This window comes from Miscanthus floridulus, chromosome 3 (assembly GCF_019320115.1).
Source record: "Miscanthus floridulus cultivar M001 chromosome 3, ASM1932011v1, whole genome shotgun sequence".
NCBI lineage: Eukaryota > Viridiplantae > Streptophyta > Magnoliopsida > Poales > Poaceae > Miscanthus > Miscanthus floridulus.
This window is the reverse complement of record NC_089582.1, coordinates 49,362,230-49,381,463: the sequence shown is the minus strand read 5'-3', so window position 1 is coordinate 49,381,463 and position 19,234 is coordinate 49,362,230. Positions and strand designations below refer to the sequence as shown.

The 19,234-nt window shown below is 47.0% G+C and overlaps 1 protein-coding gene across 1 annotated transcript; it reads left to right on the top strand.

Annotated features, from left to right (window-relative positions):
- Positions 1 to 695: 695 nt before the first annotated feature.
- LOC136543713 (4-hydroxyphenylpyruvate dioxygenase-like) lies at positions 696 to 14,493 on the top strand. The gene is made up of 4 exons (XM_066536089.1): positions 696 to 1,870; positions 7,320 to 7,479; positions 13,888 to 14,033; positions 14,376 to 14,493. The coding sequence occupies exons 1-4, from the start codon at positions 696 to 698 to the stop codon at positions 14,491 to 14,493; spliced, it is 1,599 nt and encodes a 532-aa protein (XP_066392186.1).
- The last annotated feature ends 4,741 nt before the right edge of the window (positions 14,494 to 19,234 follow it).

Sequence of the window (19,234 nt, the reverse complement as noted above, 5' to 3'; positions counted from 1 at the left end):
GAAAATATAACTAATGAAGAATCTAATGATACTTACTTGGTATGATAAATATTATTATTTTGTTATATAAATTTGGTCAAACTTGAAAAACTTTGACTCTCCAAGATTCTTGGAATGACTTACAATTTGGGATGGAGGGAGTACCAAACAATAATATATGCATACACAACATCGATGGAGAAAACGCAAAAGTGAAAGCATGCGATATCGAGACCAAGACCCCGTACACTTGTTGCCTATATATAAACAAGCGAGGACACAGCACTGGATACACCGCTGAGCCACAAGCCCATAACACATTTAGGGTGCGTTTAGATCCAAAAATTTTTTGATTTTGGCTTACTGTAGCATTTCGTTTGTATTTGGTAATTAGTGTCTAATTATGGACTAATTAGGTTCAAAAGTTTCGTCTCGCGATTTCTTGACCAACTGTGTAATTAATTTTTTTTTTCGTCTACATTTAGTACTCCATTCACGTGCCGCAAGATTTGATGTGACAGTTACTATGCAAAATTTTTTGGGAACTAAACGGGGCCTTACACAAGCTAGCTTAACTGCTGAAACAAACAGACATGATGAATGCCCACGCCCGCCTAGTTGTGGCCTCCACGGCTTTCACCCATGCCCTCCCGCCAAACCCTAAACTCTCCAGCAGCATCCGATCACGATGCACCCCACGCCGCCCATCGCTTCCGATGCCATCACTTCGACAACTCCCGACGACTCTCCAAGCAACCAAGACGCTGCACCCAACGACGACGCCCGTCGTCACCGCGGACCGCGCGGCCGGCAGCTTCGCCGGCACCGACCGCTTCCATGTGATCGACTTCCACCACGTCGAATTCTGGTGCGCCGACGCCGCATCCACTGCCGGCCGCGTCTCCTTCGCGCTTGGGGTGCCACTGGCTGCGCACTCCGATCTCACCACGGGGAACACCGCACACGCCTCCCACCTGCTGCGCTCGCGCTCTGGACCTCTCGCGTTCCTCTTCACCGCCCCGTACGCGCGGCACATCAGCGCCGACGACGACGCTGGCGCGACGGCCGCCGCTTCCAACTCCTCCCCCGTGGTGCCCTCCTTCTCGGCCGACGCCGCGCGTCGCTTCGCCGCCGACTACGGCCTCGCGGTGCGCGCCGTCGCGGTCCGTGTCTCCGACGCCGCCGAGGCGTTCCGCGCCAGCGTCGCCGCGGGTGCGCGCCCGGCCTTCTCCCCAGCCGAGCTCGGCCGCGGCTTCGTGTTCGCGGAGGTCGAGCTCTACGGAGACGCCGTCCTCCGTTTCGTGAGCTACCCGGCCGACACGGACGTAGCCTTCCTGCCCGGGTTCGAGAGCGTCGTGAGCTCATCAGAGTGTCCGGACTACGGACTCAACCGGTTCGACCATATCGTCGGCGGTGTGCCAGACCTGGCTCCGGTCGCCGCGTACATCGCCGGGTTCACAGGCTTCCACGAATTCGACAGGGTCAACGGGGACGAAATAGGCACGGCCGAGAGCTCGCTCAACGGCCTGGTGCTCGCCAACAGCTCGGAGAACGTGCTTCTCACGCTCCTGGAGCCGGTGCAGGGCACCAAGCGCCGGAGCCAGATACAGACGTTCCTGGACCACCATGGCGGGCCAGGCGTGCAGCACCTGGCGATGACCAGCGACGACCTTCTCGGCTCGCTGAGGGAGATACGTGCGCGGTCCTCCATAGGCGGCTTCGAGCTCCTGCCACCGCCGCCTCCCAGCTACTATGACAGTGTAAGGCGGCTCGCTGGGGACGTGCTGTCCGAGGCACAAATTAAGGAGTGCCAAGAGCTCGGCGTGCGGGTGGACAGGGCTGACAGTGGCGGAGTTGTGCTTCAAACCTTCACCAAGGCTGCTGGAGACAGGTAATAATCGCGTCCTTTGCATGCATGTTTTTGTTGATACGTTGTCAGATTTACCTCAATCCACATGTGTGTTGAGATGGATTAGGGTGGAATTTAGTTCAAGTTTCACACCTATTCACCCCAACATATGTAAATTGATGTCAATCCGACTACATTTAAACAAGGCCTAAATCTTCGACTAATTGCATCCATGTTCCCCTACTATATAAAACAACCTAGTACAGTACAAAAGAATCTATCCTTTATTATTTGTCTTAAGAAAAAGCTATAACAATGAAACGTGTTATATATGCATGTTGACTTAAATATTCAACTAATTACATCAGTATTCACTACTGGAAACAGAGACTTTGCCGAGTGCAAAATTCTTTGCCGAGTGTAAAAAATCGGACACTCGGCAAAGACCTTCTTTGCCGAATTGCACTCGGCAAAGAGTTCTTTGCCGAGCGCCGGGCACTCGGCAAACAAGGGCACTCGGCAAAGGACTTTTTTGCCGAGTGCCAGACTCTCGGCAAAATCTCTACACTCGGCATAGGCTGCCCGCGAAACAGCGTTCGGTCACGGCCTTCTTTGCCGAGTGCCTGTTGTTAGGCACTCGGCAAAGATTTGATTTTTTTTTAAAAAAAAATTCTTTGCCGAGTGCCCCAGATCTGGCACTCGGCAAAGATTTATTTTTTAAAAAAAAAATTCTTTGCCGAGTGTCTCAGATCTGGCACTCGGCAAAGAATTTTTTTTTAAAAAAAAATACTTTGCCGAGTGCCCCTAGCATGGCACTCGGCAAAGATTTATTTATTTTTTATAATTTCTTTGCCGAGTGCTCCTGTGGATGCACTCGGCAAAGAGAATTTTTTTTAAAAAATTTAAAACACTCTTTGCCGAGTGCCTTATGCCTGGCACTCGGCAAAGACACCCTTTGCCGAGTGCCATACCCCGGCACTCGGCAAAGTTTTTTTTTGTTTTTTTGTTTTTGGCCTTCCATTTTTTGTGCAGCCCTTTTAAAGCACCAGGAACTCCTAGTTACAATTTGGGAATTTTTTTTGGCTTTTTGATATATTTAGTTACTTTATTTCGTTTACTTGAATTTTTTCGAAAAATAAAAATTTGAACTGCACGTGGTACGAATAATGGAGTTTAATGATTGAAAAATTGATAGTAATGTTAGTGAGTATTGTGAGAGACCGTATCCAGAAACGGACCCAAAATTTCGGACATCTTGTTCATGAAACATGTCCACGAAATTGCGTGCGAAGTGTTTTTAAATTCTATAAAAAGCAAACGAAGTCCGAAAATCATGAAACTTGTTGAGATGTCATGATATCATATGTGGAGGCTATGATAAAAATTTCAGAAAATTTCATGCACATTGTCACGTACGATGCTTACAAACCAGGACATCTCTACATATGATATCGGATCTCACATGTAGAGATGTCCTGCTTTGTAAGCATCGTACATGATAACGTGCACGAAATCTTCTGAAATTTTTATCATAGCCTCCATATATGATATCACGATATCCCAAGAAGTTTCATGATTTTCGGACTTCGTTTGCTTTTTATAGAATTTAAAAACACTTCGCACGCAAGTTCGCGATCATGTTTCGTGAACAAGATGTCCGAAATTTTGGGTCCGTTCCTGGATACGGCCACACACTACACTCAGTGACATGACTATCATTTTTTGAATCATTAAATTCCATTATTCGTACCACATGCAGTTCAAAATTATATTTTTCGAAAAAAATCAAGTAAATGAAATAAAGTAACTAAATATATCAAAAAGTCATAAAAATCACCAAATTCTAACTAGGAGTTCCTGGTGCTTTAAAAGGGCTGCACAAAAAAATTGGAGGCCAAAAACAAAAAAAATAAAAAAACTTTGCCGAGTGCTGGGGCATGGCACTCGGCAAAGGGGGTCTTTGCCGAGTGCCACGGATAAGGCACTCGGCAAAGAGGGTTTTAATTTTTTTTAAAATTTTCTCTTTGCCGAGTGCCTCCACAGGGCACTCGGCAAAGACATTTTTTTTAAAAAAAATTAAATCTTTGCCGAGTGCCGTACCAGGGGCACTCGGCAAAGTATTTTTCCAAAAAAAGGCATTTTTTTTAAAAACATCTTTGCCGAGTGTCATGCCAGGGGTACTCGGCAAAGTATTTTTCAAAAAAAAAAATTGCCGAGTGCCAGATCTAGAACACTCAGCAAAAAAATTTAAAAAAAAAAATTAAATCTTTACCGAGTGCCAGATCTAAGACACTCAGCAAAGAAGTTTTTTAAAAAAAAATAAATCTTTGCCGAGTGCCTCCTGATCCGGCACTCGGCAAAGAGCCGGTTCTGGGACTTAAGCAACTTCGGCCGGCCGGGCAGTCAAACAGACAGCCAGCCAGCCCAAGCGCCCACGCCCACGCCCGCGCCGCCCCCGCCCCCGCGCCGCGCGCCGCGCCCACGCCGCCACCGCCCGCGCGCCCGAGCCGCCCGCGCTGCCCGACCGAGCGCTGCTTTGACCGAGCGGGGGAAAAAGGCCCTATGGAGGATCCACGAATCCACGACTGGACGGCCCCCCTGCCATCCTCGGCCGGCGTCCTTCGCGAGGGGGAGGCGCCGCCGCCCGCCTGGTCCAGCGCGCGCGACCGGGGTTGGTCCGGCGTGGCAACAGGCGGCCCCTCCCGCGCCCATCCCGGCCTTTGCAGCGGCCATCGTGGCCTTTCCAGCAGCGCGGAGGAGGAGCCCGGCGCGGCCGACCTTTCCAGCGACACGGAGGGGCAGCCCGGCGCGGATGGCGCCTCCAGCTGCTCGCGTCGTAAGGTTCTCCATTCATTATGTAAAAAGCAGTGCACATCAAATAGAAGCTCGTAGATTTACATTTCTGTACGATTCACAGTTCACCTGATATCTTGATGTAGATGATTTTCTAAAATTTGCATCGGGCCATTACGAAACTATGTTTGTGGAGTTAGTACGGCATGCCTGTGACCATGTTGTTCTAGACAAGTTTATCTATTTCTCAGAAAACTGCATGACGGACAACTGTTGCCTATTATTTCAGAAAAAAATGCATGCCGTTGCAGTTCTGAAAATGCTGCTGACAATTGAGTGTGCAGGAGTGCTTACCAGTGTTTGTAAAACTCTAGCATGGTGAATTTTACTTGCTGTTTTCTTTTCAGTAATATTCCTGTTAGTTAGCTAAGAATTTTACCATGTCTGTTGCTGCCATGAAGTGTTACTTGCTATTTTACCTTTCCAGACAATAAAGTTATGTTACTTAGCATGGTGAATTTTACATGGTCCTATTTCTTGCAGTTATGGCTATTCCCCGGCTTCCTCTTGTACTCTTGGTACGTACAAGCTCTTTAACCTCTCCTCTGAAGTGTTAGACTTTCTGAGAAAGCATCCTTTGATAATTGATAGCGCAAACTTTTTTCGACAGAAAAGAGAATAATAGTTCGACAGAAATGTGGGCATTCGAAATCCAAAGATATATTAATCTGAATATCACACTTTAAATGGATAGAAAAGAAAGATAGTTCACTCAAGATTCTTACTCATAATTTTTAACTTTACTGGTTTTTTTTAGTTGTATGCTTTTATCCGTGACTATGATAGCTTTAGGGGGTTTCACATATTGAAGAACCTTGAAATCTTGCATATTCTACTGCCAGCTTTGTGTGCAGCAGTGGTTCTGACCACAAGTTGCAGGTTGAAATTTAAGCATACTTTTTGATAAATGAGCACCCTAGAACTTTCTCAATCATGATTTATGCCCCTCTTTTGGCAAAAAACAAAAGATCACGTACTATTTACTGACACAGTGTATCACTTTGACACTTTCAATTGCATTTAGATTGTAATTGAATTTTTATTCAGGATAAATCTCATGTGTGAGTTGACACAGAGCAAGAACTATTGTTCTGTACATGCGAATTTGTGTAGGATACAATCCAAATGGAACCAGTTTATATATCAATTGTATTTCATTTTGTAATACTTTTCTGTATAGAGTGGCCTTCTATGTTAGAAAGGCCACATTTTGGATTGCATACCAAATTGTTATTTTCTATATCGAGTAAGGTAGGTCTTATTCCTTGCATTTCAGGTATGATTGAGCATGTTGGCTGAGACCTGGTGCCTTAAATATCTTAGGATGCGCTGCTGCTTCACTCTCTATGTCTAAGTAAGTTTGGTTGATTGATGGTGCAAGAGAGATGCTGCATACTGCCCTTCTTTCTAAACATTGCCAGCTGCAAACCTTATTGCTTATTACAGTATTCTCTGTTGTTGGCACTTTTAAATTTGTACTTTGGTTTATAATGGTTTTGCAGGATCTCAAGAACAACCCTCATACTCAATGTAGTCACAGCTTATGTAGTGTTAAAAATCTTCTATGTTGCTGCTCATGTATTTGTCATGATGGAATGTAAAAAAAAATACATTTTTCCAGCTTTGCCGAGTGCTATGACCATGGCACTCGGCAAAGAATTTTTTTTTTAAAAAAATTTCAAACTTTGCCGAGTGCCGGCCAGAGGGCACTCGGCAAAGAATTTTTTTTTAAAAAAAAATCCAAACCTTGCCGAGCGCCGGACAGGGGGCACTCGGCAAATAATTTTTTTTAAAAAAATAAAAAATCTTTGCCGAGTGTTTGAAGAGTTGGCACTCGGCAAAGAAATTTTGTAAAAAAAATAAAAAATCTTTGCTGAGTGCCTGCAGGGTTGGCACTCGGCAAAGAATTTTTTTTAAAAAAAATTTTTTTTGCCGAGTGCCTGAAGGGTTGACACTCGGCAAAGATTTTTTTTAAAAAAAATAAAAAATCTTTGCCGAGTGCCTGCAGGGTTGGCACTCGGCAAAGAATTTTTTTTAAAAAAAATAAAAAATCTTTGCCGAGTGCCTGTAGAGTTGGCACTCGGCAAAGAAATTTTTAAAATAAAAATTAAAAAATCTTTGCCGAGTGCCTGCAGGGTTGGCACTCGGCAAAGCCACCGCCAACGGGGCCGGCGCCGTGACGGTCGCTTTTCTTTGCCAAGTGTCCCCGGGGCACTCGGCAAAGCCTTTGCCGAGTGTCCGATAAAAGACACTCGGCAAAGAAGGCTTTGCCGGTCAATTTTTTGCCGTGTGTTCTTTGCCGAGTGCCGCACTCGGCAAAGGCTTTGCCGAGTGCAATTTGGCCTTTGCTGAGTGCCTCAGGCACTCGGCAAAGAACCTGAATCCAGTTGTGATTCTCTATTCTGGTACTACAAAAACCTAAGGTACTACTCTTTCCTTCTAAATTATAAGTGTTCTGAGTTTTTAAAATACATAATTAATTTTATTTAAATGCCTAGACATAGTCTATATTTAATTGTATAACAAAAATAATATACCTAGAAAGCCTAGAACAATTTATAATTCGAAATGGAGGTAGTACCGTCCTTTTTTATTTTTTCTTAAAAAAAGATAACAACAAAACTTGTTATATATGCAGGCCAACCTTGCTCTTGGAGTTTATCCAGAGGATCGGGTGCGTGGAGATAGATGAGAACGGGAAGGAGTACCAGAGGGGTGGCTGCGGCGGCTTTGCCAAGGATAACGTCATTCATCTCGTGAAATCTATTGAGGACTATGACAAGACCCTTGATGCTCCTGTCCGTGTGGCTTCCTAAACAACACTATATTGTCATCTCTCTGCTTAACAAGGGAGTTACGAGTATACTACTTAAAAGCTCAGTAACGATGAAATGACGAAATAATGCGCTTAAGTAGTACATGGTAAATGGGGTATGGTATCATATAACATATGGTGCGTGTAATACATACTACTATCGAATGCCCTTTTTTTTTTCTCTGTTTGGGTATTGTATTATTGTGTTACTACAATGGTATTGTACTCGATCTGTGTTCCAAAATACTGTAATTATATAATAATACCAAGTCGGCATTTCCATCTATAACTAAAATTGCTATCCTGTAGTATTGTTCATCTGCATGGTTCGAAGGGTTGCGAGGATGTTGGTTGAGATAGGGGAGCGGGAGGCGGCGAGATGGGTGCCTCGGGATGGATCCTCACCGGAACCCTCCTAGGGGGATCCGCTTCGCTGGATACAGAGGACGCCGTGGCGGTGCTCGCCGCTCATCGCGACTCCCGGCGTAGGGTGAATCTCTAGTTGACTGATGGGGCGGTCGAGGCAACCACATTTCCTAGGGCATCTTCGTCCGCGGAGAATGCAGGCTTGGCGTTGATGAACTCAACAGAGATTACAGTCACGACTCTACACGCGTCGAAGGTGGCGCCCACCCTCACCGAGGTGGCAGCACCCTCCCCCCGGGTACACAGGGGATCCCGTGGGGTAGGGCAGGACCTACAGCATAGTCATGCCTTGGTCGAAGGATGGAGGCGAAGTTCCCAACTTTGGCGGAGAGCCTGCGGCGGCAAGGAAAGGGCAGGGCAGTAGTTTGCCACTTGATACATCGAAGAGAGGATTCAAGCATATGGTGGCGGCAAAGTTTTTTCCCTTCGAAGAAGAGGATCTAACGATGGTCAAGATTAAGGAGATCCCGATTGAGCTTCACTAGCCCAGCAATGGCGGACGGGCAGTTGAGCACCCATTCATCAATGACGCAAGAGACCTGAGTTTGAAGAAGACGCAACAGGTGAACTCGGTTCAGCTGGACCGGTGGTTCCGCGCACCGCTGGGATCCTAGGGTCAGGGCCTAACCATGGCACACGCGTCACCAATCTAGAGAGGGGTGAGCGGGAGGTTGGGGGTGACTCTGAGTCAGAGTACCGTAGGCCCTCCTCCCCACCTCACCTTCCTGACCCGATGGTGGATGTAAATATGAATCCGTCAGCTACACACCCTAGGGTTCTTCACGAGCCAAAATTCCCCAATCTGAGAAAGTTGGTTGGACACCTATGGAGAGGTGCTCCTGCAAGATCTTTCGTAGCGGCTATGAGAAGTGAGTCGGCCCCCGTCGTGCGAGTCACCATGAATTGTGGCAGTGGGCAGAGGAGCAATTTTGGATATAGTAGAGAGGGTTTCGGAGCTAGGCAACAAGGCCGCCGCCATGGACGGACTGGTGCGCGTGACTTTGTGTGGGAGCGGACGGCTAAACAAGAAGATCAGCAGGAAGACGAGCCGAAGAGCAACAAATCATCAACCCTAAGCTTTGTGCTGCAGGAGGGGTATTCCATGGAATTCAGGCCTAGAGCTTTGTGCTGCTCAAGTAGAAGACTGTAGCTTCTTTTTCATAGAGGAGAATATTAATATTGATCCCCGAGTTGCTAGAGAGAGAGAGTACAACAATCATTTTTATCATTGAAGGGAATGCTACTGGAATGCACATTGAGCAAGAGTTCATGATATTATGACCTTTTAATTAATAACCAGATCAAACTATAGTTAATTGAGGATCACACACACCATCTCAGTTAGCAGCAGAAATAAAATATCACATAGGGTTGCCCTCAATAAATGTCACTACAAACTGGAGCCTAAATCATGAAGTGGAAAATGAACAATTCAAAATACTTGAAATACAACGTAAGTTTCAAAAAGAGACAAAAGCAACTTAAAAAGTTCTAAAGCATTTCAAAAGGATAAACAACATATATCATATACATGTCCATCCCACCAGCAATGAATCGGCTTCGGGCGTGCTTCGTTGGCGTGATGCCGCTGTGCACGAAATACATCCCTTGCGCTACGCTGCGCGGGTTTAGGAAGTAGCACGTAATATGCAAACCATTTTTTGAACAATAAGAAAAAAACAAATAAACAGGACGGAACCACAGTACACAATCAGTGTCCAAACAGTATGGAGTGAACAGTAATGAATAGTGTCAGATGCTCTGGGAGTCCAGCGATTTATTCCCTGTTGAGGGAGTAATATGTATACGCGTGTGTGTATATATATATATGATGCATTTTCTGCCTCTACTGTTGAGCAGCCGATGGAAAGCTAAACGGGTCTGAGGAGAATGAACAGACATGCTGGATGCCGAACCCATTTACACTACACGAAACCGGGACTTTGTCCAGTGCTGGAATCTTTGTCGAGTGCCAAATATCGGGCACTCGACAAAGGCCACCTTTGCCGAGTGCCGCACTCGGCGAAACTTGGCACTCGGCAAATAGGTCTTTACCGAGTGTCTGGCACTCGGCAAAATACGGCACTCGGCAAAGCCAAACTTTGCCCAGTGCTAGACACTCGGCAAAGTTGGGCACTCGGCAAAGAGACGCCCGGGATAATGGTGCCCGACGCCGGCCTCTTTGCCGAGTGCCTTCTGTTTGGCACTCGGCAAAATATTGGCTTTGCCGAGTGCCTATGGCTAGCACTCGGCAAAATATTCACTTTGCCGAGTGCCAAACCTTAGCACTCGGCAAAATAATTTTTTTTTGTTTTTTGCCACCAACTTTTTTTATTAGATTTTTATTTGTACCATGAACAACATGTTCAAATTTGGCACAATTTCATTGCTGTTTGCTATATTTCTTCACTTTATTTCGTTTTCTTGCAATTATCCGGAAAATGTAGGTTTGAACTGTAGGTGCATCGAATAATAGTTTTGATCCATTCCAAAAATGTTATTCTTGTTTGTTAGTGTCACTTTATGCTAAATCAAGGAACTGTCTCCAAATTTCGATCAACGTGCTCACGGGGCAACGTCGCAAACTTGCGTGCGAGTGGTTATTTAATTCTATAAAATTCAAACGAATCCCGAAAATCATGAAACTTGGCGAGATGTCGTGATATCACCACATGTGATGATGTCCTGGTTTGTGAACACCATACGTGATGACGCCCTCCAAACGTTTTCAAATTTTTACCACCGCATATACATGTGATATCACGACATCTCGCCAAGTTTCATGATTTTCGGGATTCGTTTGCATTTTATAGAATTAAATAACCACTCGCACGCAAGTTCGCGACGTTGCCCCGTGAGCACGTTGATCGAAATTTAGAGACAGTTCCTATATTTAGCATAAAGTGACACTAACAAACAAGAATAACATTTTTGGAATGGATCAAAACTATTATTTGATGCACCTGCAGTTCAAACCTACATTTTCCGGAAAATTGCAAGAAAACGAAATAAAGTGAAGAAATACAGCAATGAAATTGTGCCAAATTTGAACATGTTGTTCATGGTACAAATACAAATCTAAGAAAAAAAGTTGGTGGCAAAAAACAAAAAAAAATTTATTTTGCCGAGTGCCAAGGTTTGGCACTCGGCAAAGTGAATATTTTGCCGATTGCTATCCCTAGGCACTCGGCAAAGCCAGGACAGGATTTTTTTTTAATTTTTTATTTCGCCGAGTGCCAAATCGGGGGCCCCGGATCTGGCACTCGGTAAAGAGGTTTGAAATATAAAAAAAAAACCGGACACAACACACACCACGCACACACCAGACACGCACACACACGCCGTGCCGCAGCCGTCAGCTCCCCGCGCGCCCGCCCCGCCGGCTCCCTGGCCCGCGCGCCCGCACGCCTCGGCCCAGCGCTCGCCGCACCCGCGCGCCTCCGGTCCTGCGCCCGCGCCCGCCGCGCCCGTGCGCCCGCGTGCCCGCTGTAGGAAGGAGGAGGAGGTAGGAGGAAGAGGAGGAAGGAAAGCAGGAAGGAGTAGAAGGGGAGGAGGAAGAAGAAGAAAGAGAAGGGAGGAGAGAAGGAGAAGGGGAGAAGAGGAGAAGAAAGGTGCCGCCTAGGTTCGTCGACCCTCACGCCGTAGTGGTCGTCCCCGTTGTCGTCGCTGGGCCTCGGTCTTCGCATTCTCGCTGGCAAGGTATGCCCTAATGTTAGTATTAGTTAGTAAGTAGTAGTGTTAGTAGTAGTAGTTAATTAGTAGTGTTAGTATTAGTTAGTAAGTCGTAGTGACAGTAGTAGTTGTAGTTGTTGTTCATAGTTTTAGTGTTAGTAGTAGTTATTGTTGTATGTATGTGGTTGATGGCCTTCGTGCCTATGTTTGGTATACATGTGGTTGTTGGCCTTCGTGCCAATGTTTTCTGTAGGTTTTGGGAACCTCTCCGTGCAGGGGAGGTGCTGCCGAAATTTTCAATGGAGTCTAACCATTTGCCTTTTTTTGCAGGACGAGGACCGTTGGGAGGCACTCAGTGACCTCGATCGTCTGCGTTAGCGTTGCGGTTCTGCCTGCACCGCGTCGCCTCGCCACTGCAGCGACTCGCCACTGCCCCACTAGCCTAACCTCACCGACACCCTAGGTATAACCCATCTTGCATACTTGCATCTCGTGTAACCCCAGTTAGGCGTCTCCCGTCCGAAAGAGATACGGTCGTTGGTATGCAGATCTTTGCATACCAAATTCTGTACCTGTTTCGGATTGTCCACATTTTTTGGATAGCCCGCGGATGCATAGATGGGTTGGTTTCCGTGGCCCGCTCCTGTTCGAGACAGAGTTTCGACACCACCTCCTCGTTGTTCTCCTGATACACAATCTCCCTGCCAGGACATGTATCGGGAGAACAGCGGGGAGGTGCTGCCGAAATTCTGTCTTGGATAGGAGCGGACCATGGAAGCCAACCTCATCTACGCATCCTCGGGTGGGATTAGGACCTATCCTTCACCTATTAGATGTATAGTAGGAACGCCTTGTGGATTTACCTGCAGTTTTTATTACTCGCTTACATATGCATGTGCCAGAGGATGGATAACCGTGAGTGGATGTACACGGGCCACGCAAGTATGACCCTAGAATGGATGACCAAGACCAATGCTTTCCTGGAGCAAGCATTTGGTGAGGCTGCTAAAGGGTCAGCCCGGATGCCGTGTCCGTGCAATAGATGTGGGAACAAGAAAAGAAAAATTAAGAGGCTCGTGGGGGAAGATCTTATCAAGTATGGATTCACGACAAACTATACCCGCTGGATCCACCATGGTGAAGCCGATCGTATTAGAGAGGAGGTGGTGAGACAGCGTCTCGAGGATTATGATGGAGATGGCGGGGTAGCAGACTGGATGGATGACATTCAGCAGGCACGGTTCGGTGAAGGATTGGAGGAGAAGCCAGAGGAAAGCGCAAAAACATTCTATGATATGCTGTCTTCAGCGCAGAATTTGGTACCATCCAATTTACATCGTTCCATCTGTGACATCCCACTTTGCTCCTACGAGCGAGTAATGATCTATCCGCCCTCACCTTACAGGCACGCACGGATGCGGAAATGGATGAAGAGTTGAAACAGGTTGTCAAAGGCTTCCCCTATAGGGTCAAGTCATTCACCGTATATGATGTGAATGGCTATCGCTTCCACACAAGAAGCCACGAGCTCAGTCAGCCCAATCGAAAAACCATGAATACTGGAGTTCGTACGCCCGGCACCGATGACCGTGACTACTATGGCATAGTCGAAGAAATATACGAGCTCAACTTTGAGCTTCGCGGAGGTCATAAGCCAGTCGTATTCAAATGCCATTGGTTCGATCCCAATGTCACGAGAAGAGCCCCTGAGATTGGACAAGTTGAAATTCGACAAGATTCCCTCTATCAAGGAGACGATGTCTATATTGTGGCTCAACAGGCCACGCAAGTTTATTATCTTCCATGGGCGTGCCAAAAAGATCCCACTCTTGAGGGTTGGTACCTTGCGCAGTTGGTATCACCGCATGGCAAAGTGCCTGTCCCAAACGATGAGGATTACAACTTTGACCCAAACACATATACATGAGAGTTCTATCAACCCGAGGGGCTAGATGGCATGTTTCACATAGACATGTTTTCGCTGATGGGCATGGAAGTAGACAATGACATTGATGAGGACGATGGAGAAGAGGTGCAAAATGCCAAAGACTTAGCACTGCTTGAGCGATTACGGTTTGGCGTTGCCATTGATGACAACGATGGAGATGAGGCGGAAATGTTAGACAATATTGTTAGTGATGACGACACTTATGATCCGGCCGCTGCCAATCCTGAAGATTATTTCTAATTCATGTAATACTATATTATTATTATTTTCTAGTTATGTTTCGTTCATTTTGCATCTCTATATTTGTCTATATTGTCAAAACTGGTTTACTCTTTGTATTTGCAGGCACTCGACAAAATGCCGGGCGGAAGGCGGACCCAGACCTGCAACTCGCTCTATGCAAGGACGACTCAGGATGCGGAGGCGGAGGCATTGGCGAGGAGCCGTCTGGCCCGCCGCCCCCGCGGCCGTCCGAGGAGGGCGGTGCAGTCGTCTGCCGTCCCCCCCGCCCGAGGAGGACCGGATGATGACCACTAACGACGAGGACCAGCAGCTGGCCCCCCAGACAGGAGGGGGTGACACTTCCTCTGGGGGGTGGCGGGGGGTGACACTTCCTCTTGGGGGGGGGGGCGGGGGGTTCCACTTCGAGCACCTCATCGGCACCGTACTTGCGCGGGTCCTCGCAGCTCCCGACGCGGCCGATCCCATTTCAGAGGAGGCCGGTGATTCGTCCTAAGGGCGACAAGTAAGTATCCGTTCATTTTGCATCTCTTCTTGTTCATATGCTGAAAACCAAACTGCGGACTAACAATTCTTCTTACTGACTCTTGTAGGAACTGGGAACTTGTGTCCGGGGGCGATCATCGGCAGTGCAATGGGATCCTCGATGGCCTGATCCGCCTGCACTACCCTGGTTTGGTCACCCACGCCCAGGTTGAGTCGCCTCCCTAGACGTGGGACCACTTCAACTCCGCCGTGGACGCCGTGTACGGCACCGTACAGGAGCGGATCAGGCGTGAGTTCTGGGTGAGTCTACATCACACTACATTGCTCAATACTATGGAATCATTAGACGTTCTTGAAATAATGAAAGGACACATGATGTCTGTATGCAGGACTTCTTCACGTTGGAGGAGGGGCATGACCCCGCCTGGGTGATGAAGGTGCAGGACAGGGCATGCAGGGGCCGAGTCACGGACCTGTACTACGAGGCGAGGCTGTAGTGCCACATCAACCACTCGTGCGACGTCCTTGGTCGGTACCCGGGGAAGAGCGAGGCCAGGACCATGACACTCACCAGGGAGCAGTACCTCGCAGTAAGTTATAAAACATTGTTACTGACTCATTCCATGAAGAATGGGTAGCCTTCATTTTATATTCTAACATTTCTAATACAATACTTGATGGCATGCAGATGTGTCCTTCTTGGTGCGCCAGGCACAGAGACTGTTGGGCGGCCATCGTGGACAAGTGGGTCTCCGATGAGTGGAGGGAGAGGCACGCCCTCCGTCGGGAGTGCTGCCTGCAGATGGGTGGGCCGGCGCACCACCAAGACAACCGGCCCCTCAGTTCGTACGCCCAGGCCTAGGTACACGCTACACACTTATTTATTTATTTGTTCTAACACTCAATTCTCATTACTTCTAATCGTCTTTGTGTTTTCCTCGCAGTCCCAGTCGCATGATGGCCAGGAATGCAACGAGTTCATGGCGTACGCCATGGCACACAAGGGCAAGGCGACAGCCCCGGACACCGTCTACAACCCAGAGGACGGGCCCGAGGCGTACAGCAACAAGAGCGTCCACAGCAAGCTCACCGACTACGCCTCGGCGGCCCGCGAGCGGCATGGGGAGGACTTCGACCCCACCACCCAGCCCCTTGATACCGACCTCGTGATGAGGCTCGGAGGAGGGAAGCAGCACGGCCGGTACTGGATGGCCTCCAACATGGTCGACTCGACCTCTATGCCCAACCTCGCCCAGATCCGAGCATAGAGCACGAGCTCCTCTGTCCCCATTCGACCTCGGCAGGCGAGCACACTGCAGCAGATGGCGGCACTCCAGGTTAGTTCTATTTCATTCGCCGTTCATTACTTTTACACATGTACCTTGCATTTGCATTATTTAAACGTTGGTGATTGAATATTGCAGGCCACTGTGGAGAGGATGGAGGCCGAGAGGGCCGAGAGGGAGAGGGAGAGGGCCCAGAGGGAGGCCGAGAGGGCCGAGTGGGAGGTCCTAAGGGCCCAAAGGGCGGCCGAGGCGCAGAGGATGTAGGACATGTTCTCATTCATGTCGAGCCTCGGCACCACTCTCCCGGGTGTGGTGGTGCCCCAGTCGCTGCTCGCTCTAGTTGTGCCTCCTACTCCTCCAGCTCTAGGCACTCCGGTGAGTATATATATATAGTTGATCAAGTCCTTTAGCTTGTGTAGATACTAATGAATTCAATTCTCCTTTGTTCAACAGTCGTCGGGTTCGAACCCGACTCCTTCACCTCAGCACACACATGCTGGCTGGACAGGTTCACCACCGCACGGAGGTGCCCCTTCAGGCTCCCATTGGGATCAGTGGCAGTAGGTGGTGCCCCTTCATGTTTCATTGACTTTTCTTGATTTAGGACTTGTGTTGGATGAAGACTTATTAGATGTTGTCATGGATTTGCACATTGGATGTGCGTGTGATGGATTATGCAGGAGGATGTGCTTGTGATGGATCTTGAATGTGCTTGTGATGTATTATGGATTATGTATGCGTTTTGTGTGATGCTAAATGCCTGTGTGCTGTCTCATATATTATATATGAGTTTTGTGCGTTTGCTTTCGAAGGAAAGCAACAAAAAAAAATTGCAAATTTCCCAGCTTTGCCGAGTGCCACACTCGGCAAAGAAGTCTTTGCCGAGTGCCAGGGGTGTGGCACTCGGCAAAGCTGGGAAAAAATGCCGCAAAAAACAGCCACTTCCCCAGTTTTGCCGAGTGGCACAGCCTGGCACTCGGCAAAGAGGTCAATTTTGCCGAGTGCCACAGCCTGGCACTCGGCAAAGAGGTATATTTTGCCGAGTGCCACAGCCTGGCACTCGGCAAAGAGGTCAATTTTGCCGAGTGCCAGATGGTACCACTCGGCAAAGACTATTTTTAAAAAGATTTTTTTAAAAAAATTGTTTCTTTGCCGAGTGCTCAGCCCTGGCTCTCGGCAAACATTCAAATTTTGCCGAGTGCCAGTCCCTAGGCACTCGGTAAAACCGGCGTTAAATGTTGACGGCAGTTATTTTTTTGCCGAGTGCGGGCTTGGCACTCGGCAAAGACTTTGCCGATTGTCGATTTTTGGCACTCGGCAAAGAAATTTTTGCCGACAAAGTCTTTGCCGAGTGCGGCACTCGGCAAAGCCTTTGTCGAGTACTTGCCTCAAAGAGGGCATCTGCAGTTGTGTTAGGAGCGTTAATCGCGGGATTTTTTGCGGCCGCTTGCATGGCCGTTTTCAGAGATCGTATAATAGAATATATAATTTTTAATTGGAAAATATTACATACGTAAGAGATCCAGTATCAATGCATACTTCTTAGTATAGGAGTATGTGTACATACAGCCTTAAGGGTATGTGTGCATACCAGAATTTAAACTTTTTTTAATGGAAACTAAAAACATATGTAAGAGTATCAATACATACTTCTTAATTAGGCAGTATATGTACATACAATCTTTAGAAAAAGTACGTATATATACCAGAACGTAAGGAAGTATTAATACTTACTCATCGTCAGAAGCTAACATGTATCAATACTGTAATTCTTAGTTTCAAGTGATACTTTAATTAATCTAAAAAAGTATGAATTGATACTACTGTTGTCTAAAAAAGTATCCAGTGATATTACAATATTGAAAGAAGTATCAAGTGATACTTTAATCTAAAAAAAGGTATCCAAAGATACTTAGATCTGAAAAACTATCAAGTGACACTTTGATCTCAGCATCTGGAAAAAAGAACGCAGGGTTGCAGCTCTCGTCATGCTGTTGACCACCATCCTCTGGTTTCCCAGATGATTACTGAAAGTCCAGCTTCACGATCGTTTTCATGATGGCCTCCAGGTATGGCGTATAGATGGATACGCTAATTGGAGAGTGGCCGGATACCCTGATCCAAAAACGAAACAAAGCACAACAAATTCAACATCGCCATTGCATCGGGCACATTATGCCTGTTGAATAAAAAATGTATGAGATCCGTGCTACTCCCAACTCTGTTGAACGGCAAGGATCACAGCAGGCAAGAGCATGTACCGTTGAAACAGAGAATATTTCCCGGGCTTGGTGGGAGAAATACCGAAGTATAAGATGTCGTCGTCCACCGTATACGTGATTTAGCGGGTTTGACTTGGTGACCCGCTAGGGAGTGCGGCACCCTTACGTACGCGGTTTAGAGGAGGGAGTAACTACTCTCGGGGACTAGATTTTTTTTTCATATATATATATATATATATATATATATATATATATATATATATATATATATATATATATATATATATATATAGATAGATAGATAGATAGATAGATAGATAGAGAGAGAGAGAGAGAGGTGTTTGGTTGCCTCACTCCTTGGCTCAGCGGGTGCAGCGGCTGCATCTGCAAAATCAGTTGTATCCGCTGATCCAGGCTATGTGGATGCAGCACCAGGGTCCACTCGTTAGAGACCGTCCTAGTATACTACTGGAGCCGTGCCTTTTAATCTGTCGTTCTCACATTTCGAAGAGTCAGACATACTTAACTTTGACTAAATATATAAAATAAAATATTAATATTTATAGTAATAAAATAAAATATTAATATTAATAAAATAAAATATTAATATTGGCATGTTGTTTAGATTGGTCAACTGCAGTAGCATTGCAACCCCTCCGAGCTTGACGGTTGGAAACGAACGAAAAAAAAATCCCGTCCCGACCTTATTCATTTTCCATGTTCCATATTTTCGAAAAAATCTGGATGACGTGGGAAATGTCCTCTATTTGGCCCAAACACAAATGCACCGTGGCCCCATAAGGCCATAGCCAATACGCAGCCCAACTTTCCCTCGGGGAAAAAAAACGCAGCCCAACAATCCCCTAGAAAGCTATTAGCAGTCTGTACGTGTGCCCCATGGCCGAATAATCAATACGCAGCCCATCTATCTTCCCTCAACGCCACGCGTGTCGAGGCTTCCAGCTTGATGGAACTAGTTTGCCTCATGGGCTTCATGGCCCTGCTGTTGTGTGCGTTCGGCTTGATGAATACGTGTATGTTGTGATTGTCGACTCCATATTGCTGCTGCTTGGTGCTTGCACGTCTGCCATCTGGTGATGCAGGTGCCGAGTGCCCGTGCTGCTTGTGCTGTGCATGCAGCAACAAGCAGCAGTGGGCCATGAGGAGCTGTGGACATGCCATACTATCGATCAATCAAAGTAAAAGTCCTGAAAATGCCGAGTAAGCATGCTGTGTTCCAACATTAGTTCCCGGTTTCTGTCCGGTTCCATTGAATTTCAACCCGCATTTGTTCGCTTCTGTATATCCGCATATCGTGATCCCGTTTCCGTTCTTGACATTTCCGAACCCGATTCCGTTTTCCCTAAAAAATAAAGAAACGGAAACGGGAAAAGAGGTTTCCCCACCTGTTTCCGTCCGTTTTCATCTTTTCACTGCAGAGGAAATTGAGATGCATGG